At 40.6% G+C, this 24,748-nt stretch overlaps 1 protein-coding gene across 1 annotated transcript in view; it reads left to right on the top strand.

The window, feature by feature from the left end:
* LOC113615596 (solute carrier family 22 member 4) overlaps positions 1-6,911 on the top strand; it is a 49,498-nt gene extending 42,587 nt beyond the window's left edge. The window contains exons 9-10 of the mRNA XM_027098170.1: positions 1,952-2,087; positions 4,959-6,911. Coding sequence (XP_026953971.1) covers positions 1,952-2,087; positions 4,959-5,034 — 212 coding nt within the window. The 3' untranslated portion in view covers positions 5,035-6,911. The remainder of the gene's footprint in view (positions 1-1,951; positions 2,088-4,958) is intronic.
* The last annotated feature ends 17,837 nt before the right edge of the window (positions 6,912-24,748 follow it).

Below are 24,748 nucleotides of genomic sequence, written 5' to 3'. Positions count from 1 at the left end.
TATATATATATATATATATATATATATATATATATATATATATATATTTAAACACACAAAATGATATCATAAATATTGTTTCACAACTTTTTTTAAACTTAACATTGTATCAGAATATTTTGCCATATCCGTATATATAGCTCTTTTAGTTAGTACATAGACTTCCAATGTATGTATACACATTATTTATTTAACCAGGTTCATGGATGAACATTTAGGCCATTTCAGAGTTTTTGTTACCATACATAACACTGCAGTGAACATTCCTCTACGGCCCCCACAGCCTTTGTATATTTGGATCAATAGATTGCTGGAGCAATTTAAAAATTTCATAGATATCGCCAAATTGACCTCTAAATACTATACCAGTTTACAATCCAACTATCAATATATGAGAGTGCCTGTTTCTCCATATCCTTACCAACAATGGGGATTATCCAATTTTTTAATTATTGATAGTCTGTTATATGAAAAACGGATATCATTGTTGCTTTCATTTCCTTTTCTTCAATTATGAATGAGGTTGAGCATTTTTTCATATATTTATTAAAATTCTATTTATTTTTAAGAGATCTGACTGTTCATGTCTTTTCCCATCTTTCTAATGGTCCGTATCAAGTTTAGATATTTGATTTTGGGAGCTCTTTGTAATTGAAAAATTAGCCCTTTGTATATATATTATAAATATTTTTCCTAGTTTATTATTCCCACTTTGACTTCATGACTTTATTTGCATTGCTGGCAATTTTAGCTTTTATATGATCGAATTTATCAATCTGGAATAACACCACAGAGGGGCTTTAGTGGGATGTTCAGTGGATCTAGGATCTGGCACTCCAAGCTAAACCTCATCAAGAACTCTACTGGCGAGAGATGTAGACACAGCTCCTTATTCTTCCTAGTCATCCATTGGTTACCTACTAGTTCAAACATACACACATATACATCCCCAAAGACATATGTGAATTCTCAGAAAAGGTATACTCTAAATCCTTACAGAGAGAGACATTTTCCACACAGCTGCCCTGAACACCTGAGAAAGTACATTATTATATAGAATGGTGTCGTTTCCCCTTTGTTCTTCCCTATACTTTCAAACCATGCCCATATGGTCTAATGGTGGACCATTGGTACATAAGAAATGGAGAAGTCTGAGAAAGAACTTTGTATTCCACAGTAGTGGCTCCTGTTGGTGACACAGAGGCCTCAGAGAAGCTTCAAAATTGATATTTTTTTGTCAAATAAAGTTCTTGGGTGTGTTATTCCTCTGTAATCTCTGTATACAGAAGGGAAGCAAGATGAGGATCTATTATTCCCCTGTCTGAGTAACACCACATAAAGAAGAGGTGGAGTGGTTCTTCCAATTACATGTAAAACCAAGACATATAAATGCTGCAAAAAGAAACCACAGTGCCTGACATTTATTGATTTAAATTGGATTGAATATATTAATTAGGTTCTTTTAAGAGTCTCACAGCTCTGTGGACTAAGATTTCCACAGGAGCCTACTGGTTTGGGCAAAAGCAAAGGTCATATCAGTCATAACAGCCAGTAGGTGTCCCTGCAACATCCTGGTCAACCTCTTTCCCCTTGGTGTCCTCCCACCCCCCATCTCCAATGACCTCTACCTTAAGAGGAGAACTTTGGTAGGCAAAAATTTCTATCAAAGGAACATTTATCACACATGATTAAGTAGTAGCTTAGAGAATGCCAGTTGACGTGAAAGACCTTATGATAATGCAAAATTGAGTAGGTGAATGATTATGGAAATTCGGAGGCAATGACATCTGCCAAACAGAAACTGTGGTATTTTGCACACTTTTTTTCTTCTGTAAATATTCAGGTTTAAAACTGCTCTCAAATACTGTTTGCCACCTTTACAAAATGATTCTCAAGAGCATCTGGAGAAACCCTGTATCTAATTGATGTTCTTATGTCCTGTGCCTTACAGGTGCTTACAACAGAGTTCTGCCCTACATCCTCATGGGCAGCCTGACTGTCCTGATTGGAATCATCACTCTTCTCTTCCCTGAAAGTTTTGGAATGACTCTACCAGAGACCTTAGAGCAGATGCAGAAAATGAAATGGTAAGTGGAACTTTAAAAAATGGTATCAGAATTCCTCAGAAAGAATAAACATGAAAGAATAAATAGGAAAATTCTGAAAAGAAAGTGTAATAAGTGGAAAGTAGCTCTATCAGATAATAAAGGATATTATTAAGCAATGGTAATTAAAACAGTATGATGGTGGTAGAAGAAAAGAAATCACTGGAATGGAATAGAGTTCAGAATTAAATGAAGAAAATATGAGAATTCAGTGTGTGATAACAAGTAGCAATTCAAAATCAGTGGGGAAAATTTAGATTATTCAGTAAAAGGTGTTAGAACATTCAACTAGCCATTTTGGCTAAATAAAAAGCTTAACTCTTACTTCAAAATACATCAGGATAGGGCTTCCCTGGTGGCGCAGTGGTTGAGAGTCCGCCTACTGATGCAGGGGACGTGGGTTCGTGCCCTGGTCCAGGAAGATCCCACATGCCGTGGAGCGGCTGGGCCCATGAGCCATGGCTGCTGAGCCTGCGCGTCCGGAGCCTGTGCTCCGCAGTGGGAGAGGCCACGACAGTGAGAGGCCCGCATACCACACACACACAAAAAAACACATCAGGATAAATTCCAGAAAGATTAAAAATTAGGAACTGAAAATATAAAGTGATAAATGTAGCAGAAGAAAACATAAATATTTTTATAACCTTAGAAGGCCTTTCTAAGCATATTATGAAAAGCAAAGAGCCATAAAGGAGAAGATTGATATATCTGATTATGTAATTTTAGAAATTGTTGGTACAGCAAAAACGAAACCATAAATTAGAACAGAGGTCAACAAAGCAGGGGAAAAATATTTGCCACACACAATGTAGACATAGAGTTAATAAATTTAAGATGCAAGAAGCTCTTAGAGATCAGTGGGAAAAAGACAAACAACTCAGAAAGAAAACTGGCAAAGGTCATGAACAAACAGTTTATAGAAAAGGAAATTTCAGTGGCAAATATATACATAAAAAAGAAATACTTGTCCATATTAATTAAAGCATAAAAAATGTCAATGTCATTTTTTGGCCTATGAGATTGTGCAAGGGTTTTCCTCCTGATATCAACCAATTCTGACACCAAATAGGTGTCCTATAATTTCATCCAATTTTGACTCTAATTACTCAGGGCTAGCATCAGACTCTACAGGTTAAAGGCTCACTCCCACAAGACAGCCTTCTCTTCAGATGCCAGCCACAAGTAATGGTTCCCCAAGGTTATCCACATTTCTGGCTATTGGGGAGGGGGAAATTTACCCTTTTACCCCTTTAAGGTCTTGTGGCTAAACTAATCATAAAATTGACACCAGTCAACAGGAGAAAAATAAACAAATTTTAATTCATTACACAGAGATCTCTCAGAAATAGGACCTAAGAAATGGCCAAAGCAGGAAGCTTTTACACTTTTTAGACAAAGAAACAATAAATTTGAGAGAAATTGACAGGACAAAGAAACTTAGGTTTGAGTGCTTAATTAGTAAGGAATTTAAGCAGAGTTAGGGCTTGTGTAGTAAATTAGTAAAGAAGTAACAAGGTTTGTTTATAGAGATTTCTTGGCCCAGCCCTGGAATTCCCTGTCTTTGGTAATAAGGGTGTCCTTCTACCTCCATATGCAGGGATTGCACCTTTCACATGAGGGATTTATTCCCTGCTTTCAGGGGCACAGAGGAGGCCAGAGTTTCCTTTTGCATCAGCTGCTTCACAAGCAACTTCAATTAAAAATAATCAATATGCCATTGTGGCAAATTTTGGGGCAGCCTGCCCTGAGCTCCATCATGTCCAACTTGGCTACAAAGTCTGGTATTTCCACAACCCTCCTCTTCACATTCAGGAATTTGCTAGAATGACTCACAGAACTCAGGAAAACGTTTTACTTACTATTACTGGTTTGTTCTAAACAACACAAATGAACAGCCAGGGGGAGATGTACACAGGGTGAGGTCCAGAAGGGTCCAGAGCACAGGAGTCTCCGTTCCTGTGGAGTTGGGGAGCATCGCCATCCTGGCCCATGGATGTGTTGGCCAATTCAGAAGCTCTCTGAACCCCAGTGTTTAGGGGATTTTATGGAAGTTTCATCACATAGGCATGATCAATATTGATTTGACCTCAGTCCCTCTCCCCTCCCTGGAGGCTGGAGGATGGGCTTCTAGTCAAGGCTTGGTCTTTCTAGCAACCAGCCTCCATCGTGAAGCTATCTAGGGACCCACTGAGTCACCTCATTAGAATAAGAGGCAAGACACTATTACCCTTGTCACTCAGAAAATTACAAGGGATTTAGAAGCTCTATGTCAGGAACCAGGGACAAAAATCAAACATCTTTCTATGACATCATAGATTGGAAAACATTTAAAAGACTAATGGTACGGTAGGAGAAGTTTAGATTCTAGAGTGAAACTGCCTGGCCTCAAATCCCAAATCTACTGACTACACTTGGGAAATTTGCTTACTTTTCACTAAACCTTAGTATTCCCATCTGTTATATGGAAATAGTTCATATGGCTTTTGTGATGTTATATAAGATAAAGTGTTTTTAGTGTGTAGCCATGATAAAAGTCTATATGTGAGTGGATTCTGATCCCAAACTGAACCTGTATAGTGAAAGATGCCCATTTTTTATAAGTTGTTTCTTCTAATGATAAAACTACTTCAATATCAACTTTAACTTACCAAGAACTTCATGCTTACCACTCTATTCTTTCCTCAGGAAAACTATAAAATCATAGAATACTAGCTCTAGACTCATGAGGTTCTTATTAGAGTTAAAATAATTACCTGTTCATTGACTGGAGAAATGTTTTTCAGTGTCAGTTTGGCATTTTGAGGAGGGGAGTCTTAAATATTTAATTTTCTTTAGCACTTATCTTATTTTCAGGTTCAGATATGGGAAAAAAACAAAAGATTCAATGGAGAAAGAAGAAAATCCCAAAGTTCTAATAACTTCATTCTGATAAAATTCCCACCCTATTTGGTGAACTGAAAAACAGATCCTAAGACTATGAAGACACTAAAGCCTTTCCTGATGAAATGGACTGCCTATGAAGATTAACACTAAAAATGGACCTTGCTATTAAGAAATGCTTGTCATATGGCAAACTCTGGACCACGCTTACAGATAAGCTCCTTATTTTAAAAAACAAACCGTTTCCAGAAAGTCTTCCATACTAATTAATTCGATGAAATGGGTTTGTAGGATTTTTACAAAACGTTTTGGTCAAGGACTGGTAAATCCATATAAAGATTAACATGCATTTGCAAATACAAATACTATCCAAATTTTTAAAGAAGTCACTGAATTAACACAACTATCAGGCTTGGGTGTGTGTGTGTGAGTGAGTAAACCAGCAAGTTCAAAATTACAGTAGTTTTTGAAGTGAACTTATACACTGCTGTAGCCAAATGATTATAAGGAGTATTCCTATCCAGGAAATTTTATATACTACTTTGAGAGGAATTGATGCCAGATATTAATAGCATTTTACAAGTGAAATGCAGCAAGAGATCAAGTAGCCTGGCTCAGATGGCCTGTCAGCCTTTAAGAAGGGAACCAAGGCAGTTCCTAGCTACAATTTCAGCAGCTATGGCTCACAGCCTATTGAATGGTCCACATTTGTGCTCTCTGTGAACACTTGACTAAGCTTTCTGTTCACTAAGACTGGCTTAAGAGACCTTTTTTTGGTAAATAGAGAATCAGGAAAACTGCAAACTAGTTAGATTGGTAGAGGTGGTTTGTGTGCCCCATAGCCAAGAGGGGTCAGCACCCAGGAAGAAGGCTGTCCAAGCCAAGAATCTGGAGAGCCTTTTAAAACAGTTCTTTCCCTTAATATATCCCTTCCTAAATCTCGTATGCAGTTGTATCCTCTTCAACCAGGGGTGCATCTGGTTCCAGGAATGAGCAAGGTAAAAGGTAAAAGCCACTAATGGGATAATGTATTAGCATAAACTCAGAAGATGAGTGTCAGCTCTGTGTCTCACCACATTTTAGGCATGCTGACATGATAACATAGCAAGAAGTTCGTCCTGGAGACCTGGGCAGCATGCTTTCACCAAGGGCGGCGCCTTTTGGAGCAGCACGTGACAAGCTACTGACCCTTTTACATATCAGTGCAACGGTGCACCTGTAGAATAGGCAGCCACTAGTTTTTAATATGCTGCTTGGTGGCATCATCTCCTAAAATTAATTATCCCCAAATGTAAATATTCACTATCTAAATATTTTTCAAAGGAACGTCTGATGTAACATCTTGGTAAACAATCCTTATTTCTTTAAGATCTTTATCTGGAACTTTTCTGATTAACTCAGAATTTTTCTTTATATTGCCATATTTCTAACACATATTTTATATCCTACTGACACATTGATCCCACCTTTTGATTGTTACTTTAAAATCCAGTAGAATATCTTAGAATAGTTTATGCTTTGTCATTGGGGACTCAGGTGCACAGCTTCATCCACCCAGTGCCTTTATCTTCCCCACTGATGCGGCCTGTCTGGATCACCTTTCCACCTACCCTGCCAGACAGTAGTAGCTGCCTGTCCTGCAAAGAACAGGCCCTGCTGCCTTTCAGGAAGCGCTCCTTGAACTTCCTTCCCACCAGCAGCGACTGTTCACTCCTCTGTGCTCTTCTGGTACTTGTTACCTTCACTCAGTTGGGCTCTTGTCTAGTTGTCCCCCCCGACACACAACATGTCTATAAGCCTACGGGAGGCCAGGGACCTAACTTTGCTTATCTTTTTATCCGTTGCAGTGCTGCTTACTGTAGTGCTTTCTTGCATGTAACAGGCATTTGAGGATATTCGTTTTAATTAAAATATTTTGTAACACTAGCGTGGTGAAAATGTTATGTTTGAAACATAGACACTTGAATTTTTAAACACCAAAGTATAAAATGCTCTTAAATCTTTTTCTAAATATAAAAAGTAAGGATGTGGACTTCCCTGGTGGCACAGTGGTTAAGAATCCACCTGCCAGTGCAGGGGACATGGGTTTCATCCCTGGTTCAGGAAGATCTCACATGCCACAGAGCAACTAAGCCCATGCGCCACAACTACTGAACCTGCACTCTAGAGCCTGCGAGCTACAACTACAGAGCCTGCGTGCCACAACTACTGAAGGCTGTGCACCTAGAGCCCATGCTCTACAACAAGAGAAGCCACTGCAATGAGAAGCCCACGCACCACAACAAAGAGTAGCCCCTGCTCACCGCAACTAGAGAAAGCCTGCGCACAGCAATGAAGACCCAACGCAGTCAAAATTTTTAAAAATTAAACTAAATTTTTAAAAAAAGTAAGGATGTGATAATTGCCTTTTACTGCTGTTTGTATGGGTGTTTTATATTTTATAATAGTAAGAGATGACTTTTTAAAATCTGTTTATAAAAAGGCAACAAGTATACAAATGAATTACCTCTTTGGTAGTTCAAAGACCAAGTAGATGAATACATGCCAAAATAGTATTCGATTAAATTCAAGATATATTCCTGATTTTTATAAACTACTTTTAAAATTAGGCCTACAAGGCAACTACCTGAACTTGCTTATGAATATCAGTCTCAGACTGACAGCCAATATTACACTGCATGTTAGAGTGTAACATGAAACACTGGAAGCATCCCATTAACAGTAGTTTTATGGATACATGTTTTAACATCTTTTCAACATTTTTGGGTAAGTTTTAGTAACTATAATCATAATATAAAATATAGATAAGAAGTAAAACTATTAGAAAATAGACAAAATTATCAATATTACAAGGAACATATAATGATCTATTTTTAAAATCCAAGAGAATTAATTAAATCTAGTACCTAAGAGTTTCAATTTAAGTGGAGTCATATAACAAGTGTCCCTAAATCAGCAACTTTCTATGTACTAAAAATAACCAGCTAGAAAATATACTGGAAAAAACCAGGTTCCATTCCTAATAATCATAAGAACATAAAATACCTAGAAGTAATCTCTAAACAGATGTATAAAACGTAAGTGAAAAATTATTCCATTTAATTAAGAGTTGAGTGGAGACATGCTGTTTTTTTGTTTTGTTTTGTTTTGTATTTTTATTAGGTTTTTATTTTTGGCTGCGTTGGGTCTTCATTGCTGCGCACCGGCTTTCTCTAGTTAGAGACATGTGATTCTTTTTTTTTTTTTTTTTTTTTTGTGGTACGCGGGCCTCTCACTGTTGTGGCCTCTCCCGTTGCCGAGCACAGGCTCCAGACGCGCAGGCTCAGCGGCCATGGCTCACCGGCCCAGCTGCTCCGCGGCATGTGGGATCCTCCCAGACCGGGGCACGAACCCGTGTCCCCTGCATCGACAAGTGGACTCTCAACCACTGCGCCACCAGGGAAGCCCAAGACATGCCATTCTTGAATGTGTAGAATGAATTCTGTGAACCTGCATTCTTACCAAATTAATTCACTATTTTAGTATAATTAAAATTAATATTTCAATGACGTATTTTAGGAACTTAAAAAATAATTCTAAAGGGCATCTGAAAGAACAAATAGGCAAGATTGTCTAAGAAAGTTTTGGAAAAGAAGAGTTGTAAGTTGTAAATCCCTCAGATTTAGAAATACAAAGATAAACAGGAAGGCCAGAAACAGACCCAAATGTTTATAAAATGGTAACATATGATAAAGTGTATTACAAATTATCAAGAAAAGGATAAATTTTTCAAAACTAGTGCTGGGACAATTGATAAGCTGGGGAAAAATAGCATCTCACCATAAAACACATACCAAGGGCTTCCCTGGTGGCGCAGTGGTTGAGAATCTGCCTGCCAATGCAGGGGACATGGGTTCGAGCCCTGGGCTGGGAAGATCCCACATGCCGCGGAGCAACTAGGCCCGTGAGCCACAACTACTGATCCTGCACGTCTGGAGCCTGTGCTCTGCAACAAGAGAGGCCGCGACAGTGAGAGGCCCGCAATGAAGAGAGGCCGCACAGCAATGAAGACCCAACACGGCCAAAAAAATAAATAAATAAAAATAAGTAAATTAAAAAAAAAACAACACATACCAAATTCTAAATGGATTAAAGATTCAAAAGTAATAAATAAATAGATAAATAAGCTGAAAGAAAATACAGGTGATTGTTTAATCTAAGGATGGATAGGGAATTAAAGATAAGGTAGAATAGATTTTGCTATAAACTTTAAAAAATTTCTGTACACCAAAAATCTTAAAATTAACACAAATTGGAAAAATATATTGGACACAGCGTCCTTTCTGTTTATGCATCAATTTAAAAGTACCAGCTAATACTCCAGTTAAGGCAAATAGTAAGACGATTAAGTGCATCTTTGGAGACCATTGTTCCTGGGCCTAATTCTGGGTCTGTCATTTATCAGCTGTGTAGCCTTGAGCAAGTTATACAGGCATACCTTGTTTTATTGTGCTTTGCTTTATTTGTGCTTCACTGATACTGCATTTTTTACAAATTGCGGTTTGTGGCAACCTTGCATTTTCGGATGATGTTTAGCATTTTTTAGCAATAAAGTATTTTTTAAATAAATTTATTTATTTTATTTTTGGCTGCATTGGGTCTTCGTTGTGGCGCGCGGGCTTTCTCTAGTTGCACGAGCCGGGGCTAGGGGCTACTCTTCGTTGCGGTGCGTGGGCTTCTCATCGTAGTGGCTTCTCTTGTTGCAGAGCACGGGCTCTAGGCACGTGGACTTCAGTAGCTGTGGCTCACGGGCTCTAGACTGCAGGCTCAGTAGTTGTGGTGCAGGGGCTTAGTTGCTCCGTGGCATGTGGGATCTTCCCAGACCAGGGCTCGAACCCTTGCCCCCTGCATTAGCAGGCAGATTCTCAACCACTGCACCACCATGGAAGCCCCAGCAATAAAGTATTTTTAAATTAAGATTTGTACATTGGTTTTGTCTTTTTTTTTTAAGACACAATGCTATTGCACACTTAACAGAATGCAGTATAGTGTAAACAATTTTTATATGCACTGGAAAACCAAAAAATTCCTGTGGCTCGCTTTACTGTGATATTACGGTGGTCTGGAACTGGACCCGCAATATCTCCGGGATATGCCTGAGTCTTCCTAAATCTCAGCCTCTTCATCCGTAAAAGGAGGCTAAGCAGTTCCATGGCGTGATTGTGGGGAGATAATGCATATATTTAGTCTAAGTGCCTAGCAGACTTAGATGTTTTCCTCTATCTCACATCTCACTGAACTCAAAAGTTAATCATTATAGGGCTTCCCTGGTGGCACAGTGGCTGAGAGTATGCCTGCCGATGCAGGGGACACGGGTTCGTGCCCTGGTCCGCGAGGATCCCACATGCCGCGGAGCGGCTGGGCCTGTGAGCCATGGCCGCTGAGCCTGCGCGTCCAGAGCCTGTGCTCCGCAGTGGGAGAGGCCACCACAGTGAGAGGCCCGCGTACCGCAAAAAAAAAAAAAAAAAGAAAAGTTAATCATTATAATCAACTTCCTTGCCCCCTTTCTTAATCCACCTTACTCTATCAGGCAAACTGCAAGGCTGGTTAAATACAGCCCCCCTCCTACTTCCACCGGTACCTGCACAGCTAGATGTAGCTGGGAAAAAAATATAAAAAACATGCTGACTGGTTTCATTTAAAATTAATCATCAGTCATCAAGAGGAATCTTACTGCTGACTGACAGTCATGCTCCACTGCCCTGGTCCATTCTCTATCCTTAATGACCTTTCTCTTCAGAACTCTAATATCTCCTCCCCCATGCTCACCCTCAGCTGTGCCTTTGCTTCCTATTTTACTTAAGCTCTTACCATCTTAATCCACCAACCTAACTGCATTTGTACCCATACACTCTGTCTTTTCTCTTATTACTTGAGATAAATGGTCTCTGCTCCTAGCACAAAATTCTCTGTCTCTGTGTGTGTGTGTGTTTCTGCACTTGGTGCCCTCACCCCCTTCCTTACCTACTCAAGGACATTGCTCCAGCAATTAATTCCCTTGTCTGCCCCATGATCAATCTATCAATCTTTTCTCTCTCTACTGGATCTTTTTCATTCAGCATGCAGACATGCTGGTATTTCTACAATGCTGAAAAAGCTCTCCCTTGACCCCACAGTTGTCTGCCTTCAACTACTGCCCCATCTTTCCCTATCCCTTTACAGCAAAACTCCTCAAAAGAGAGCTCTATATTTGCTACTGCTAGTTTTTTTCTTCCAATTTTCTCTTGAGACCACTACAATTAAGTTTTAGCCTCCGCCTCTTCACCAGAGCAGCGTTTATCAAGGTCCCCGATGGCTTGCATGTTTTAAACTGAATGGTCAATTCATGGGCTTCCCTGGTGGCGCAGTGGTTGAGAGTCCGCCTGCCGATGCAGGGGACACGGGTTCATGCCCCGGTCCGGAAAGGTCCCACGTGCCACGGAGCAGCTGGGCCCATGAGCCATGGCTGCTGAGCCTGCGCGTCCGGAGCCTGTGCTCCGCAACGGGAGAGGCCACAGCGGTGAGAGGCCTGCGTACCGCCAAAAACAAAAAACAAAAAACAAATGGAGAAAGGACAGTCTCTTCAAAAAATGTTTTTTTTTAAACTGGATATTCACGTGCAAAAGAATGAAGTTGGACCCATACCTTATACCATATACAAAAATTAACTCAAAACAGACCTAAGCGTAAGACCTAAAACTATAAAACTCTGAGAAGAAAAGCTTCCGGACATTGAATTTGGCAATAATTTCTTGGCTATGACACCAAAGCACTGGTGACAAAAGCGAAAACAGACAAATAAGACTACATCAAACTTAAAAACTTTTGAGTGTCAAAGGAAACACCAAAACAAAAAGCAACCTATGGAATGAGAGAAAATATTTGCAAATCATATATCTGATAAAGGGTTAATATCCAGAATACAAAAAGAACTTCTACAACTCAACAACAAAAACCAAATAACCTGATTTTAAAACGGGCAAAGGAATTGAATAGACAATTCTCCAAAGAAGATGTAAAAATGGCCAGCATGCATATGTGAGGCTCATCATCACTAATCATTAAAGAAATGCAAATCAAAACCACAATGAGGTACCACCTCATGCCCATTAGGATGGCTGCTATCAAAAGAACAGAAAACACATATTGGTAAGGACGTGGAGAAATTGGAATCCTTGTGCACCTTTCGTGAAAATGTAAGATGGTACAGCCATTATGGAAAACAGTACAGAGGTTCCTCAAAAAATTAAAAAATAGAATTATCATATGATCCATCAATCCCACTTCTGGGTATACATCCAAAATAATTCAAAGCAGGATTTCAAAGAGCTATTTGCACACCCACGTTCATTACAGCATTATTCACAATAGCAAAGAGCTGGAAGTACCCCAAATGTCCATCTACAGATGAGTGGACAAATAAAGTGTGGTTTAACATACAATGGAATGTTATGAAGCCTTAAAAAAGGAGGAACCTCAAGGACATTATGCTAAGTGAAATAGGCCAGTCACAAAAGGACAAATTTTGTATGATTCCACTAATAGGAAGTATCTGAAACAGTCAAAATCATAGAAACAGAAATTAGAAAGATGGTTACCAAGGGTGGGGGGAGAGGGGAAAAGGGAGGAGGAGGAGTTAGTGCATTTTGGTTTTGCAAGATGAAAAAGTTCTAGAGATCTGTACACAACAATGTAAATATATTTAATACTATGGGACTGTGCATTTAAAAACTGGTAAGATGGGGACTTCCCTGGAGGCGTAGTGGTTAAGACTCTGAGCTCCCAATGCAGGGGGCCTGGGTTCCATCCCTGGTCAGGGAACTAGATCCCACATGCATGCTGCAACTAAGAATTCATATGCCACAACTAAGGAACAGGCAAGCTGCAACTAAGGAGCCTGTGAGCTGCAACTAAGGAGCCTGCCTGCCACAACTAAGACCCAGTGCAACCAAATAAATTTTTAAAAAATTGGTAAGATGGTAAAATTTATTTTTTTATCACAATTTTAAAAGCTGTATGGAAATAGTTAAATAAATAACGGTGTGTTTTTATGAAAGATATTATTCAGCCTTTAAAAACAGAGTTTAAGAATTATTTTTAATAACATGATACAATACTTGTGATATAATGCAAGTATTTTTAAAAGTATACAATAGTATTGACCAAAGAATGAATGCATGCAGGAATAAACTATGTTTAAAAGGCACGAAAAAAAAAAAAAAAAAAAAAAACTAGAGGGCTTCCCTGGTGGCGCAGTGGTTGAGAGTCCGCCTGCCGATGCAGGGGACGCGGGTTCGTGCCCTGGTCCGGGAGGATCCCACATGCCGCGGAGAGGCTGGGCCCGTGAGCCATGGCCGCTGGGCCTGCGCGTCCGGAGCCTATGCTCCACAACGGGAGAGGCCACAGCAGTGAGAGGCCCGCGTACCACAAAAAAAAAAAAAAAAAAAAAAAAACTAGAAGGAAATCTCTCAAGGTATTAATAGTAGATATGTTTAGATGGGGGATTATAAATGACTTTTATTTTAGTTTCTTTTCTGTAGTTTTCCATACTTTATAATTGTTTCACAAATAACATAGTTTTATAATCATATAGAAGTTAAAATATTAAAAATTTTTATTTTTTATTTTAATTTTACTGAGTGTCAACTCAATAAAAGTTTTTCTTTTTAAACTTCTATGTGATTATAAAGTGCAAAGTCATGGGAAGCAAAGATGAAGAACATGAAGAATGTAAAATTGGAGCTCTCCATGGGCTCAGTCTGGCCAGATTATAAACTCCTTCCTTTGTGGCCTCAGCAACTAGCTCAGTGCCCCGACCTGGAGCTGAGCTCTGTGGAGGTGATAGCCAGGTCAAAGTCATTTTCTCCCATCTGGACCTGGGCATTTTTATCTCTCCTCTCACTCTGCTTGAACAGCAGTTACCTCTATGCTTATTTAGACCAAGTCAAACTTGCTCTGCTGAGGTGAATTACCTTACCACGAGATTATATATAATAGACTGCTGAATGGGTCATAAAAAAATTATGAGGATTTGAACTATCATCAGCCAGTGCCTCTGCATTGGCACAGAAACATCTGAAACCTGATTTTGAGAACCTGGAAACCATCTCTCTCCAACACTGCAAATTTAATCCCTTTTGTCAAATACTTTCATTCTGACTCCCCTCTGTGCTCCCTGTCCCTGCATAGCCCACTGTCTCACCCTCCCACTGTTTACTTCCCTGCTACTGTGTCCTCTGAAACCCCCACTCCATTGTGAACAGACAGCTTTCCTCCATCAAGAATATCCCTGGGGCTTCCCTGGTGGTGCAGTGGTTGAGAATCTGCCTGCTAATGCAGGGGACACGGGTTCGAGCCCTGGGCTGGGAAGATCCCACATGCCGCGGAGCAACTAGGCCCGTGAGCCACAGCTACTGAGCCTGCTCGTCTGGAGCCTGCGCTTCGCAACGAAAGGCCACGATAGTGAGAGGCCTGCGTACCGCGATGAAGAGTGGCCCCCGCTTGCCGCACCTAGAGAAAGCCCTCACACAGAAACGAAGACCCAACACAGCCATAAATAAATAAATAAGTGCCAAAAAAAAAAAAGAATATCCCTGGTTGCTCTCTCCATGCCCTCGCTTTGACAGAGATCCTGCTTCCCCCCGAGCACTCCACTTCCTCATGGTCCTGTCTCTCAAAGGGAGGCTCTTTCTTTCCCACTTCCTATGAACTTCAAAGCCAGGTAAGGTCTCAGGATTTTCTTTGTTCCCCACCGTTAACTTCTTCACTTTCACATAGATAAAATGTCTCCTTTGAGGTTTATGCTGTGCCCTTCTGGTTGCTGTTACCAACAATCTGCCAGTTGTTTATCCACATTCTGTGAGTTCTCTGGAATCTGACCTGAGGTATTGATGACTTTTGTGCTCAGGGTGATGAGTAATCCTATATCACATCCTCATAGTACTTGACCTTTACCAGTTCTATAATCCCTCCCTGTCAAGGACACACCCTGGGCCCTGTCATCAGTCACAACAACTCCACTTCATTCCAGAACCTTTTATTTTCCTCACAACCCTTTATCTCTGACCTTGACATCCTTTCCTTTCCCTTCCAGTTTATACCTCACAATCCCCTCGATTCACTCACACCACTACCCTAGTCCTTTTGTTTACCAATCTTGCAAAATCTAAGCCCAAGATAAGTCAAACCATTTTACTTTTCACTCTCAATCTGCTCCTGAATTAAGATAGAAGGGAAGGAGGATCATCGATGGATTGGAGGAACATGTGGGTTGGGAGAGTGACAAGTGGGGTGAAAGTCCAGCTGTGATTGAAAAGGTAAATTTGTAGAGACAACAATTCACATGGTTGTGTGATCTTCTCTAGTGTTGCAGGACAGGAGTGAAATGCACAGACGGTTGGATTTTAGGATTTGCAGTACAGGTGAGCAGAATGACAAGACAATGGAGGAAATGAGATTGAAGCAAAGGACTGTAATATCTAGATTGAAGATGAAAGGGAATAAAAACATGACGACTTTTTTTTTTTTGGCTGCGTTAGGTCTTCGTTGCTGTGTGCAGGCTTTCTCTTCACTCTCTGTGGAGAGCGGGGGCTACTCTTCGTTGCAGTGCACAGGCTTCTCATTGTGGTGGCTTCTCTGGTTGCAGAGCACGGGCTCTAGGCGTGTGCACTTCAGTAGTTGCAGCACGCGGGCTCAGTAGTTGTGGTGCACGGGCTTAGTTGCTCTGCGGCATGTGGGATCTTCCCGGACCAGGGATTGAACCCATGTCCCCTTCACTGGTAGGCGGATTCTTAACCACTGTGCCACCAGGGAAGTCCCCAAAACCTGACAACTTCTGTTGATTCTAGTATGCCATGTCCATCAACCTTCTTTCCCTTTTTTTGGTGTATGAGAACCTGGCACAGTGTTAAGATTCAGAGTGTTCAAAAGAAGAAACTGGCAGATCAGCCTACCTAATGTGGTAGGATCAGTACCATCTTTCTTGGACCATTCACCGCCAACAAAGACGTGCCCATGGTGATATGAAACCTAAGGAGACTGAATGTAGTCAGTTGGTAAGGGCTGAGGGCTAGATTTCATTTTTCAGAATAATGAGATTAATAATTAATAGTGTAGACCACTACTGAGGCAGACCAACCAGAGTTTTAATTTGGCCCTGCCACATACTTACTATAATCACTGGGCAAATTACTTACTTCGGTTTCCTTATCTGTAAAGTGAGGACAATAAGAATATCTTATACAGCTGTTGTGAGGACTAAATGATGTCTTGGGCTATTGTTAGTATTATTATTGTAATAATACAATGGCAGAGAGGGTGATACTTTCCCAGGAATTTCTTTTTTTTTTTTTTTTTTTTTTTTTTTTTTTGTCTGCGGGCGGGCCTCTCACTGTCGTGGCCTCTCCCGTTGCAGAGCACAAGCTCCGGACGCGCAGGCTCAGCGGCCATGGCTCACGGGCCCAGCCACTCGGCGGCATGTGGGATCTTCCCGGACCGGGGCACGAACCCGCGTCCCCCGCATCTGCAGGCGGACTCCCAACCACTGCGCCACCAGGGAAGCCCAGGAATTTCTAATTTCTAACCTGGCATCTAGCTCAGAAGATTAAGATCTTCAATAACTTATATTATCCAAATTTAACTCAGTCAAAACCTGATATTTTCCTATGGCATCTTACTCCAGTATGACTGTATCCCATAAGGAGACCTATGTGTTCCTATGCATCTTCTCTCTTGGTTGATCTCATCCAGACCTGTGGTTACGAATACCATCCACATGTGGATAACTCTCTAATTTATATCTCATTCTGACCTCTGCTATGATCTTCAGACTCATATGTCCAACTGTCTCCAAAATTATATTTAAATTTAGGTTTAAAATATTAATATATTTAAATATCAGTTTATTTTTATATTTAAAATAAAACTCGTTTGCACAGGCAACAACAATGAAAGAATAGATAAAACTGAACTACATCAGAACTAAAAACTTCTGTACATAAAAGGATCCAATCAACAGAGTAAAAAAAGGCAACCTATGGAATGGGAGAAAATATTTGGAAACCATATATATTTATATTTTTTAATATCTTATTGGAGTATAATTGCTTTACATTCTTGTGTTAGTTGCTGCTGTATAACGAAGTATATCAGCTATACATATACATATATCCCCATATCCCCTCCTTCTTGCGTCTCCCTCTCACCCTCCCTATCCCATCCCTCTAGGTGGTCACAAACCACCTAGCTGATCTCCCTGTGCTATGCGGCTGCTTCCCACTAGCTATCTATTTTACATTTGGTATTGTATATATGTCAATGCCACTCTCTCACTTCGTCTTAGCTTACCCTGAGTCCTCAAGTCCATTCTCTACGTCTGTGTCTTTATTCCTGTCCTGCCCCTAGGTTCATCAGAACCTTTTTTTTTTCTTAGATTCCATATGTGTTAGCATATGGTATTTGTTTTTCTCTTTCTGACTTACTTCACTCTGTATAACAGACTCTAGGTCCATCCAACTCACTACAAAAACTCAATTTCATTTCATTTTATGGCTGAGTAATATTCCATTGTATTCATGTGCCACATCTTCTTTATCCATTCATCTGTCGACGGACACTTAAGTTGCTTCCATGTCCTGCCTATTGTAAATAGTGTTGCAATGAACATTGTGGTCCATGACTCTTTTTGGTTTTTTAATTATTTTTATTTTTGGCTGCCTTGGGTCTTCATTGCTGCGCGCAGACCTCTCTCTAGTTGCGGCGAGTGGGGGCTACTCTTCGCCGTGGTTCCCGGGCTTCTCATTTGGTGGCTTCTTTTGTTGCAGGGCACGGGCTCCAGGCGTACGGGCCTCAGCAGTTGTGGCACTCAGGCTCAGTAGTTGTGGCTCACGGGCTCTAGAGTGTAGGCTCAGTAGTTGTGGCACATGGGCCTAGTTCTTCCGCAGCATGTGGGATCCTCCCGGACCAGGGCTTGAACCCGTGTCCCCTGCACTGGCAGGCAGACTCCCAACCACTGCGCCACCAGGGAAGTCCCTCTTTTTGAATTATGGTTTTCTTGGGGTATATGCCCAGTGGTGGGATTGCTGGGTCATGTGGTAGTTCTATTTTTAGTTTTTTAAGGAACCTCCATACTGTTCTCCATAGTGGCTGTAACAATTTACATTCCTACCAACAGTGCAACAGGGTTCCCTTTTCTCCACACCCTCTCCAGCATTTATTGTTTGTAAATTTTTTGATAATGGCCAGTTTGACCAGTGTGAGGTGATACCTCATTGTAGTTTTGATTTGCATTTCTCTAATGGTTAGTGATGTTGAGCATCTGTTCATGTGTTTGTTGGCAATCTGTATATCTTCTCTGGAGAAATGTCTATTTAGGTCTTCTGCCCATTTTTGGATTGGTTTGTTTGTTTTTTTTGATATTGACCTGCATAAGCTGTTTGTATATTTTGGAGATTAACCCTTGGTCAGTAGCTTCGTTTGCAAATATTTTCTCCCATTCTGAGGGTTGTCGTTTTTATCTTGTTTAAGGGAAACAGTATATCTTATAAGGGGTTAATATCCAGAACATAAAAAGAACTCCTACAACACAACAACAAAAAAATGAAAAACCCAATTAAAATGCGCAAAGGACTTGAATAGACATTTCTTCAAAGAAAATATACAAATGACTGATAAGCACATGAAAGGGTGCTCAACAGCACTAATCATCAGAGAAATACAAATCAAAATCGCAATGAGATATCACCTCACACCTTATTAGGATAGCTACTATAAAAAAGAGAAAATAACAAGTGTCAGGGAGGACGTGGAAAAATTGGGACCTTTGTGCACTGTTGGTGGAAATATAAAATGGTGCAGTCCCTATGGAAAACAGCATGGCAGTTCCCCAAAAAATTAAAAATAGAATTACCATATAATCCAGAAATTCCATTTCTGGGTATATACTCAAAGACTTGAAAGCATGGACTTGAAGAGATATTTATACACCTATGTTCACATTATTCACAATAGCCAAAAGATGGAAGCAACCCAAGTGTCCATTGACAGATGAATGGAAAAACAAACTGTGGAATACTACTCATACATACAGTGGAATATGATTCAGCCTTAAAAAGGAAGAAAATTAGGGCTTCCCTGGTGGCGCAGTGGTTGAGAGTCCGCCTGCTGATGCAGGGGACACGGGTTCATGCCCCGGTCCGGGAAGATCCCATATGCCGCAGAGCGGATAGGCCCGTGAGCCATGGCCTCTGAGCCTGCGCGTCCAGAGCCTGTGCTCCGCAGCGGGAGAGGCCACGACAGTGAGAGGCCCGCGTACTGCTAAAAAAAAAAAAAAAAAAAAAAGGAAGAAAATTCTTTCACATGCCATAGCACAGATGAACCTTGAGGACATTATGCTTACTGAAATAAGCAGTCACAAAAGGACAAATACTGTATGATTCTATTTATATGAGGTACGTAGAACAGTCAAATTCATAGAGACAGAAAGTACAAGGGTGGTTGCTAGGGGCTGGGGGGAGTGAGGAGTGCGCAGCTATTGTTTAATGAACACAGAGTTTCAATTTTGCAAGATGAAAAGAGTTCTAGAAATGGATAATGGTGATAGTTGTAAAACAATGTGAACACACTTAATGCCACTGAACCATACACTTAAAAAGAGGATGATAAATTTTATGTGTATTTTACCATGATAAAAAATGTTTTAATTAAAATAAAGCAAAACTCTTAATTTCCTAAACCCCCTATCCCACCCAATTTCCTCATTCCAAAAACTGGCACCAAATTGCTTCAGCCAAAAATCCAGGAGTCATCCTTAATTTCTTCTCTCATGCCCATATCCAATAATAAGTCATGTTACCTTTTGCTTGCAAAATGTATTCTGAATTCATCCATGTATCTCTTCCACAGATACCACTCTACTTCAGGCCATCCAAGGCTCTTGCCTGGGATGCTGCAATAGCTTCCTAACAAGTTGACCTGTTTTCATGCTTGTCCTCTACAGTCAATTATCTATACAGAGGCAGAGCACTCTTTTAATGATAGAAATCACACCTTATCCTTTCTCTGCTTAAAAATGCTCTGATGGTTTCTCATTGCACCAAGTATGAAATTCAAACTCCTTGCCACTGTCTACAAGGCACTAGATGATCTGGCCACTTGCCAACATCTCTGACCTTATGTCCCACCACTACTCACTTTGATCACTATGTTCCAGTCACGCTGGTCTTCTCTCTGTTGCTCCAACACCCCAAGCGCATGCCCTCACTTCACAGCCTTTGCACTTGCTGCTCCTCTGCTTGGAACACTGTCTTCCCAATTCCTCACATGATAGTTTCCTTCTCACCCTTGTGTCTCAGCTCAGATATCACCTTCTCAGAAAAATATTCACTCACCAGTCTAAAGTAGCCACCCACTGACAGTCACTCTTTACACCATCATGCTCTTTTATCTCTACTTGTCACTTAACCACTATTTGAAATTCTTATTTATCTTCACAAGTTTACTGTCAGTAGCACCATCCCACAACTAAAATGTGAACTCTGTGAGAACAGAAATCTTGTTCCTTTTCTCAATTCCCAGAACAGGGTTGGGCACATAACAGCCTTTTCAAATATTTGCTGAATGAACGAAGAAGTAAATAACATTAATGAACCCATTTTCCTTCTGTGTCACATACATACATAAAAGCCTTTGGGGAAAACTTGTATTTCTAACATTAGCTGTCTCCAATGTCTTTTCCATCTATTCTAGAATGTGATAACCAGCCTTTAAAATAGAAGCAGCCTATTTCACATCTCACTTTATGTAGGTATACCTGAAGGGAACAAGTTTACATTCCTACCCCCACTCAAGTTTGTGGCAGTGAGTAATTATTTATATGGGATTTCAAAACTCACATGTGTCTCTTGAAGCCAACTTGTGGGTTTTCACATTGGAAATTATACTCATTCAAAGGAAAAGTCTGGACATCTAAGACCTTAAAAAATTTTTCAAAGTATTTGATTATATAATTTTCTAGTCTGCAGAATATTTCAAGGCCCATTGTCTTCATGATTAGTTACCTATCTGTCCAGGCCAAAACAGACTGGCATTAAAACGTAGAATCATAATAACAGTACAAATGTGATTTCTCTGGCCCTTCTGTTTGTGCAACTCCAATCTCCTTCAAAGTCAAACCTCCAACCACAGTTGGGCTCATGAACAAAGACTTTTATCTTTTTTTTTTTTTTTTTTTCTGAGATGTATCTGTAGTGGACCCCTGGAGAACAGCACAAAAGTGCTGCATACCCACTGACACCTGAAGTCCTGCTATGCCAAGCTCAGATGCAGCTGCTCTACTGTAACCAAAATGCTGATATGCATAGGTAATGACATGCCACTTGGGATGTTGTCTGATGAGGTGGATAGAATCCTGTTCCTTCACTCTTGGGTCACACTCGGATGTTATGAGACCAACGCAAACAATGTCTCATAGAGATCTTGGCAAAAATAGCTATTTCATATTTTACTCAAGGTCCCTTTTCTATAAAATCCATACACGACCTGTGGGGTCAACAGCAGAGGCTGGACAGACCCTCTGAATCCTCCTCCATTCTGATGCAGAAGCTCTAATACTGGACTAAGCCTGGACCCTCTACTCTTTTTTTTCTCAAAGGAGTTCTTTCTTTGGAGGCTTCCTCTTCCTCAGGCAAGTAAGTACTGACTACTTCATCCCACACAACCTACAGACACATCCAAAGGTGCTTCTTTAGAGTCAGTAATCAAAATAAAACTATTAATTATGGCTAATATTTATTTCACACTTAATGTGTCCTAGGCACTGAGCTAAGCACTATCATCTGGGAATTTGAGGCTTGGAAAGCTTTAAAAACTGGCCAAGGGACTTCCCTGGTGGTCCAGTGGTAAAGAATATGCCTTACAATGCAGGGGACGCAGGTTCAATCCCTGGTCAGGGAACTAAGATCCCACATGCCGTGGGGCCACTAAGCCCACGTACCATAACTACTGAGCTCGCGCGCCCCAACGAGAGAGCCCACATGCCGCAAATTACAGAGCCCACGCACTCTGGAGCCTGCGTGCCACAACTAGAGAGAGAAAATCCACACGCCACAACTAGAGAGAAGCCTGTGCACTGCAAGGAAGAGCATGCGCACCACAACAAAAGATCCCGCATGCCTCAATGAAGATCCCGCATGCCGCAACTAAGACCCAACACAGCCAAAAAATAAATTAAATAAATAAAAACTTGCCAAGCTAGGACTTGAAGGAGTCAGCAATTGAATACTGATCTTTATACAGAGGTTATGCTACACTATGCTGTCTCATACACTATGCTGTCTCTTGTCAGGGAAATAAATTAAAAATTCTGTTGAATAGAAGGTAAAACAAATCAAGGAGTTATAGATGTTTATTCTTCTGTACTTTAATTCAACATATTGTTCAATAATCTGTGCATTAGTTATATATTGCTGCATAACAAAGTACCCCAAAATTTAGCAGCTTAAGACAATGAACATTTATCTCTCACAATTGATAAAGTTCAGGAATCTGGGAGCTACCTTAGCTGGGTGGTTCTGGTTCACGGTTTCTCATGAGTTTGCAGTCAAGCTATTGGCTAGGTCTTCAGTCATCTAAAGACTCAACTAATGCTGAAGTTGTCGCTCACAAGCTCACTCACATCAGGTCAGAGCACCTCAGTTCCTCATTGGCTGTTGGCAGAAGTCTTCATTCTTTGCCATCACCTGGGACACTCAAAGGGCTGCTTACAACATGGCAGGCAGATTGCTTCTCCCAAAGAAAGAGATAGAGAGAGAGAGAGAGGGAGGGAAAACATCTAAGAGGGAAGTCACTTTGTAATGTAATCACTGAAGTGAAGAAACATCACTTGTGCTATATGCTATTGGTCACACAGACCAATCCTGTTATGAAGTGGGAGGAGCCTACACAAGGATATGAATACTGTCAACCAAAAAAAAAAAAATGCAGGAGGCTGTAAGTAAGAAAAGAGTTTACTTGGGGTCTTAAGAATTGCAATTTGGGGGACTTCCCTGGCGGTCCAGTGGTTAAGACTTCACCTTCCAATGCATGGGGTGCAGGTTCAACCCCTGGTTGGGGAGCTAAGATCCCACACCCAAAAAACCAAAACAGAAAACAGAAGCAATACTGTAACAAATTCAAAAAAGACTTTTTAAAAATGGTCCACATAAAAAAATATATTTAAAAAATAAAAATAAATTTAAAAAAAAATTGCAATTCGGGAGACACAGATTAGGGTAACCCTGAAGGAGTGTTCCGTGGAAGAGAAAGAGTCAGGGGCTTATACAGACAAAAAGCCACGGAGGTTGTTAAAAGCTGCCTGGCAAGAATTATAATTGACTCTGATGCATGTCAGAAAATAATTGTCCTTAAGGACAACAACATGAGTTGTTTTAGGGTAGGAGTCTGATAAGTAGATAGACTATCACAAGTTAATTTAGGGTAAGGGTCCCAGTAATTAGCTTGAGTTTCTGGTAGGTGTTCTGGATGACTGCATCAGGTCAAAACGTCAGATTCCATCCAGACTGAGATGTCCATAAATCACACTTCTTTAATGGCCTCTGCCTCCATTTTATAAAGCTCTCTTAGCAATACTGACTCCATTTTGATTTTTGTTACATAATACCAGGACTCAAGGATCATAGGGTGCTGGCTTGGAGACCAACTACCACATCTGCTAACATTTTAATTCCTTTAATCTAGGGTTCTAACCCTGAATCTGCTATCTACCATATAAATCAGTTTTATTTTCTCTTATTTATAAAATAGGAACATCCCAATTCAGAATTTTGAGGGTTAAAGGGCCTCAGGTAACTGATTCTCTCAGATTCTGAGTTCAATCTCTCTTTTAAAAGATGCAATTCAGGGCTTTCCTGGTGGCGCAGTGGTTAAGAATCCACCTGCCAATGCAGGGGACACGGGTTCGATCCCTGGTCCGGTAAGATCCCACATGCCGCGGAACAACTAAGCCCGTGTGCCACAACTACTGAGCCTGCGCTCTAGAGCCTGCGAGCCACAACTACTGAGCCCAAGTGCTGCAACTACTGAAGCCTGCGTGCCTAGAGTCCACGCTCCACAACAAGAGAAGCCACCTCAATGAGAAGCCCGTGCACCGCAAGGAAGACTAGCCCCCACTCGCTACAACTAGAGAAGGCCCACAGGCAGCAACGAAGACCCAACACAGCCAAAAATAAATAAATAATTTAGAAAATAGTAATAATAAATAAATAAATAAAAGATGCAGTTCAAATAACATTCAAAGAGTAATCCCTGCCCCACCAAGGATTGGAAGGCCCTGAGTTACTCCTGGCTTTGTGCATGTGGACAAGCCATTTATGAGAAATGGTTTGTTTTCTTTTCAGGATCTGCAGGTTCTTTGGTAGCCTGGTGAATTGTTTCCAAACCCTTTCAGGACTGTTTTCTGATGCCCAACTGATATTTCTTAAAATAAGACTTTTTCACCTTGTTTGGTCTGGACACAGGTCAGCATTTTTCTCATAGAAGCTTTCATTTACTTTGAAATATTAAAACAGTTTTGAGAGTTGATACGAGAAAAAAAGTTTATGTTCAAGAAGCTCGGTTTTCCTTTTCTGTTAGTTCCAGTAAAGGACTGTTACTTGAGATAAGATGTTAGAAAGGATTAAGTACATTTAATCCTAGCCGGGTGTCTTTAAGAGGCAGGAATATTGGATAGTAAGTATAAAGGAAATGCCTAA

The sequence above is a fragment of the Aethalodelphis obliquidens genome, unplaced genomic scaffold, assembly GCF_003676395.1.
Source record: "Aethalodelphis obliquidens isolate GAN/ISIS:26980383/991018 unplaced genomic scaffold, ASM367639v1 scaffold4, whole genome shotgun sequence".
Taxonomy (NCBI): domain Eukaryota; kingdom Metazoa; phylum Chordata; class Mammalia; order Artiodactyla; family Delphinidae; genus Aethalodelphis; species Aethalodelphis obliquidens.
Note: the sequence above shows the minus strand (reverse complement) of the source record. Positions and strands in the feature narration are given on the sequence as shown.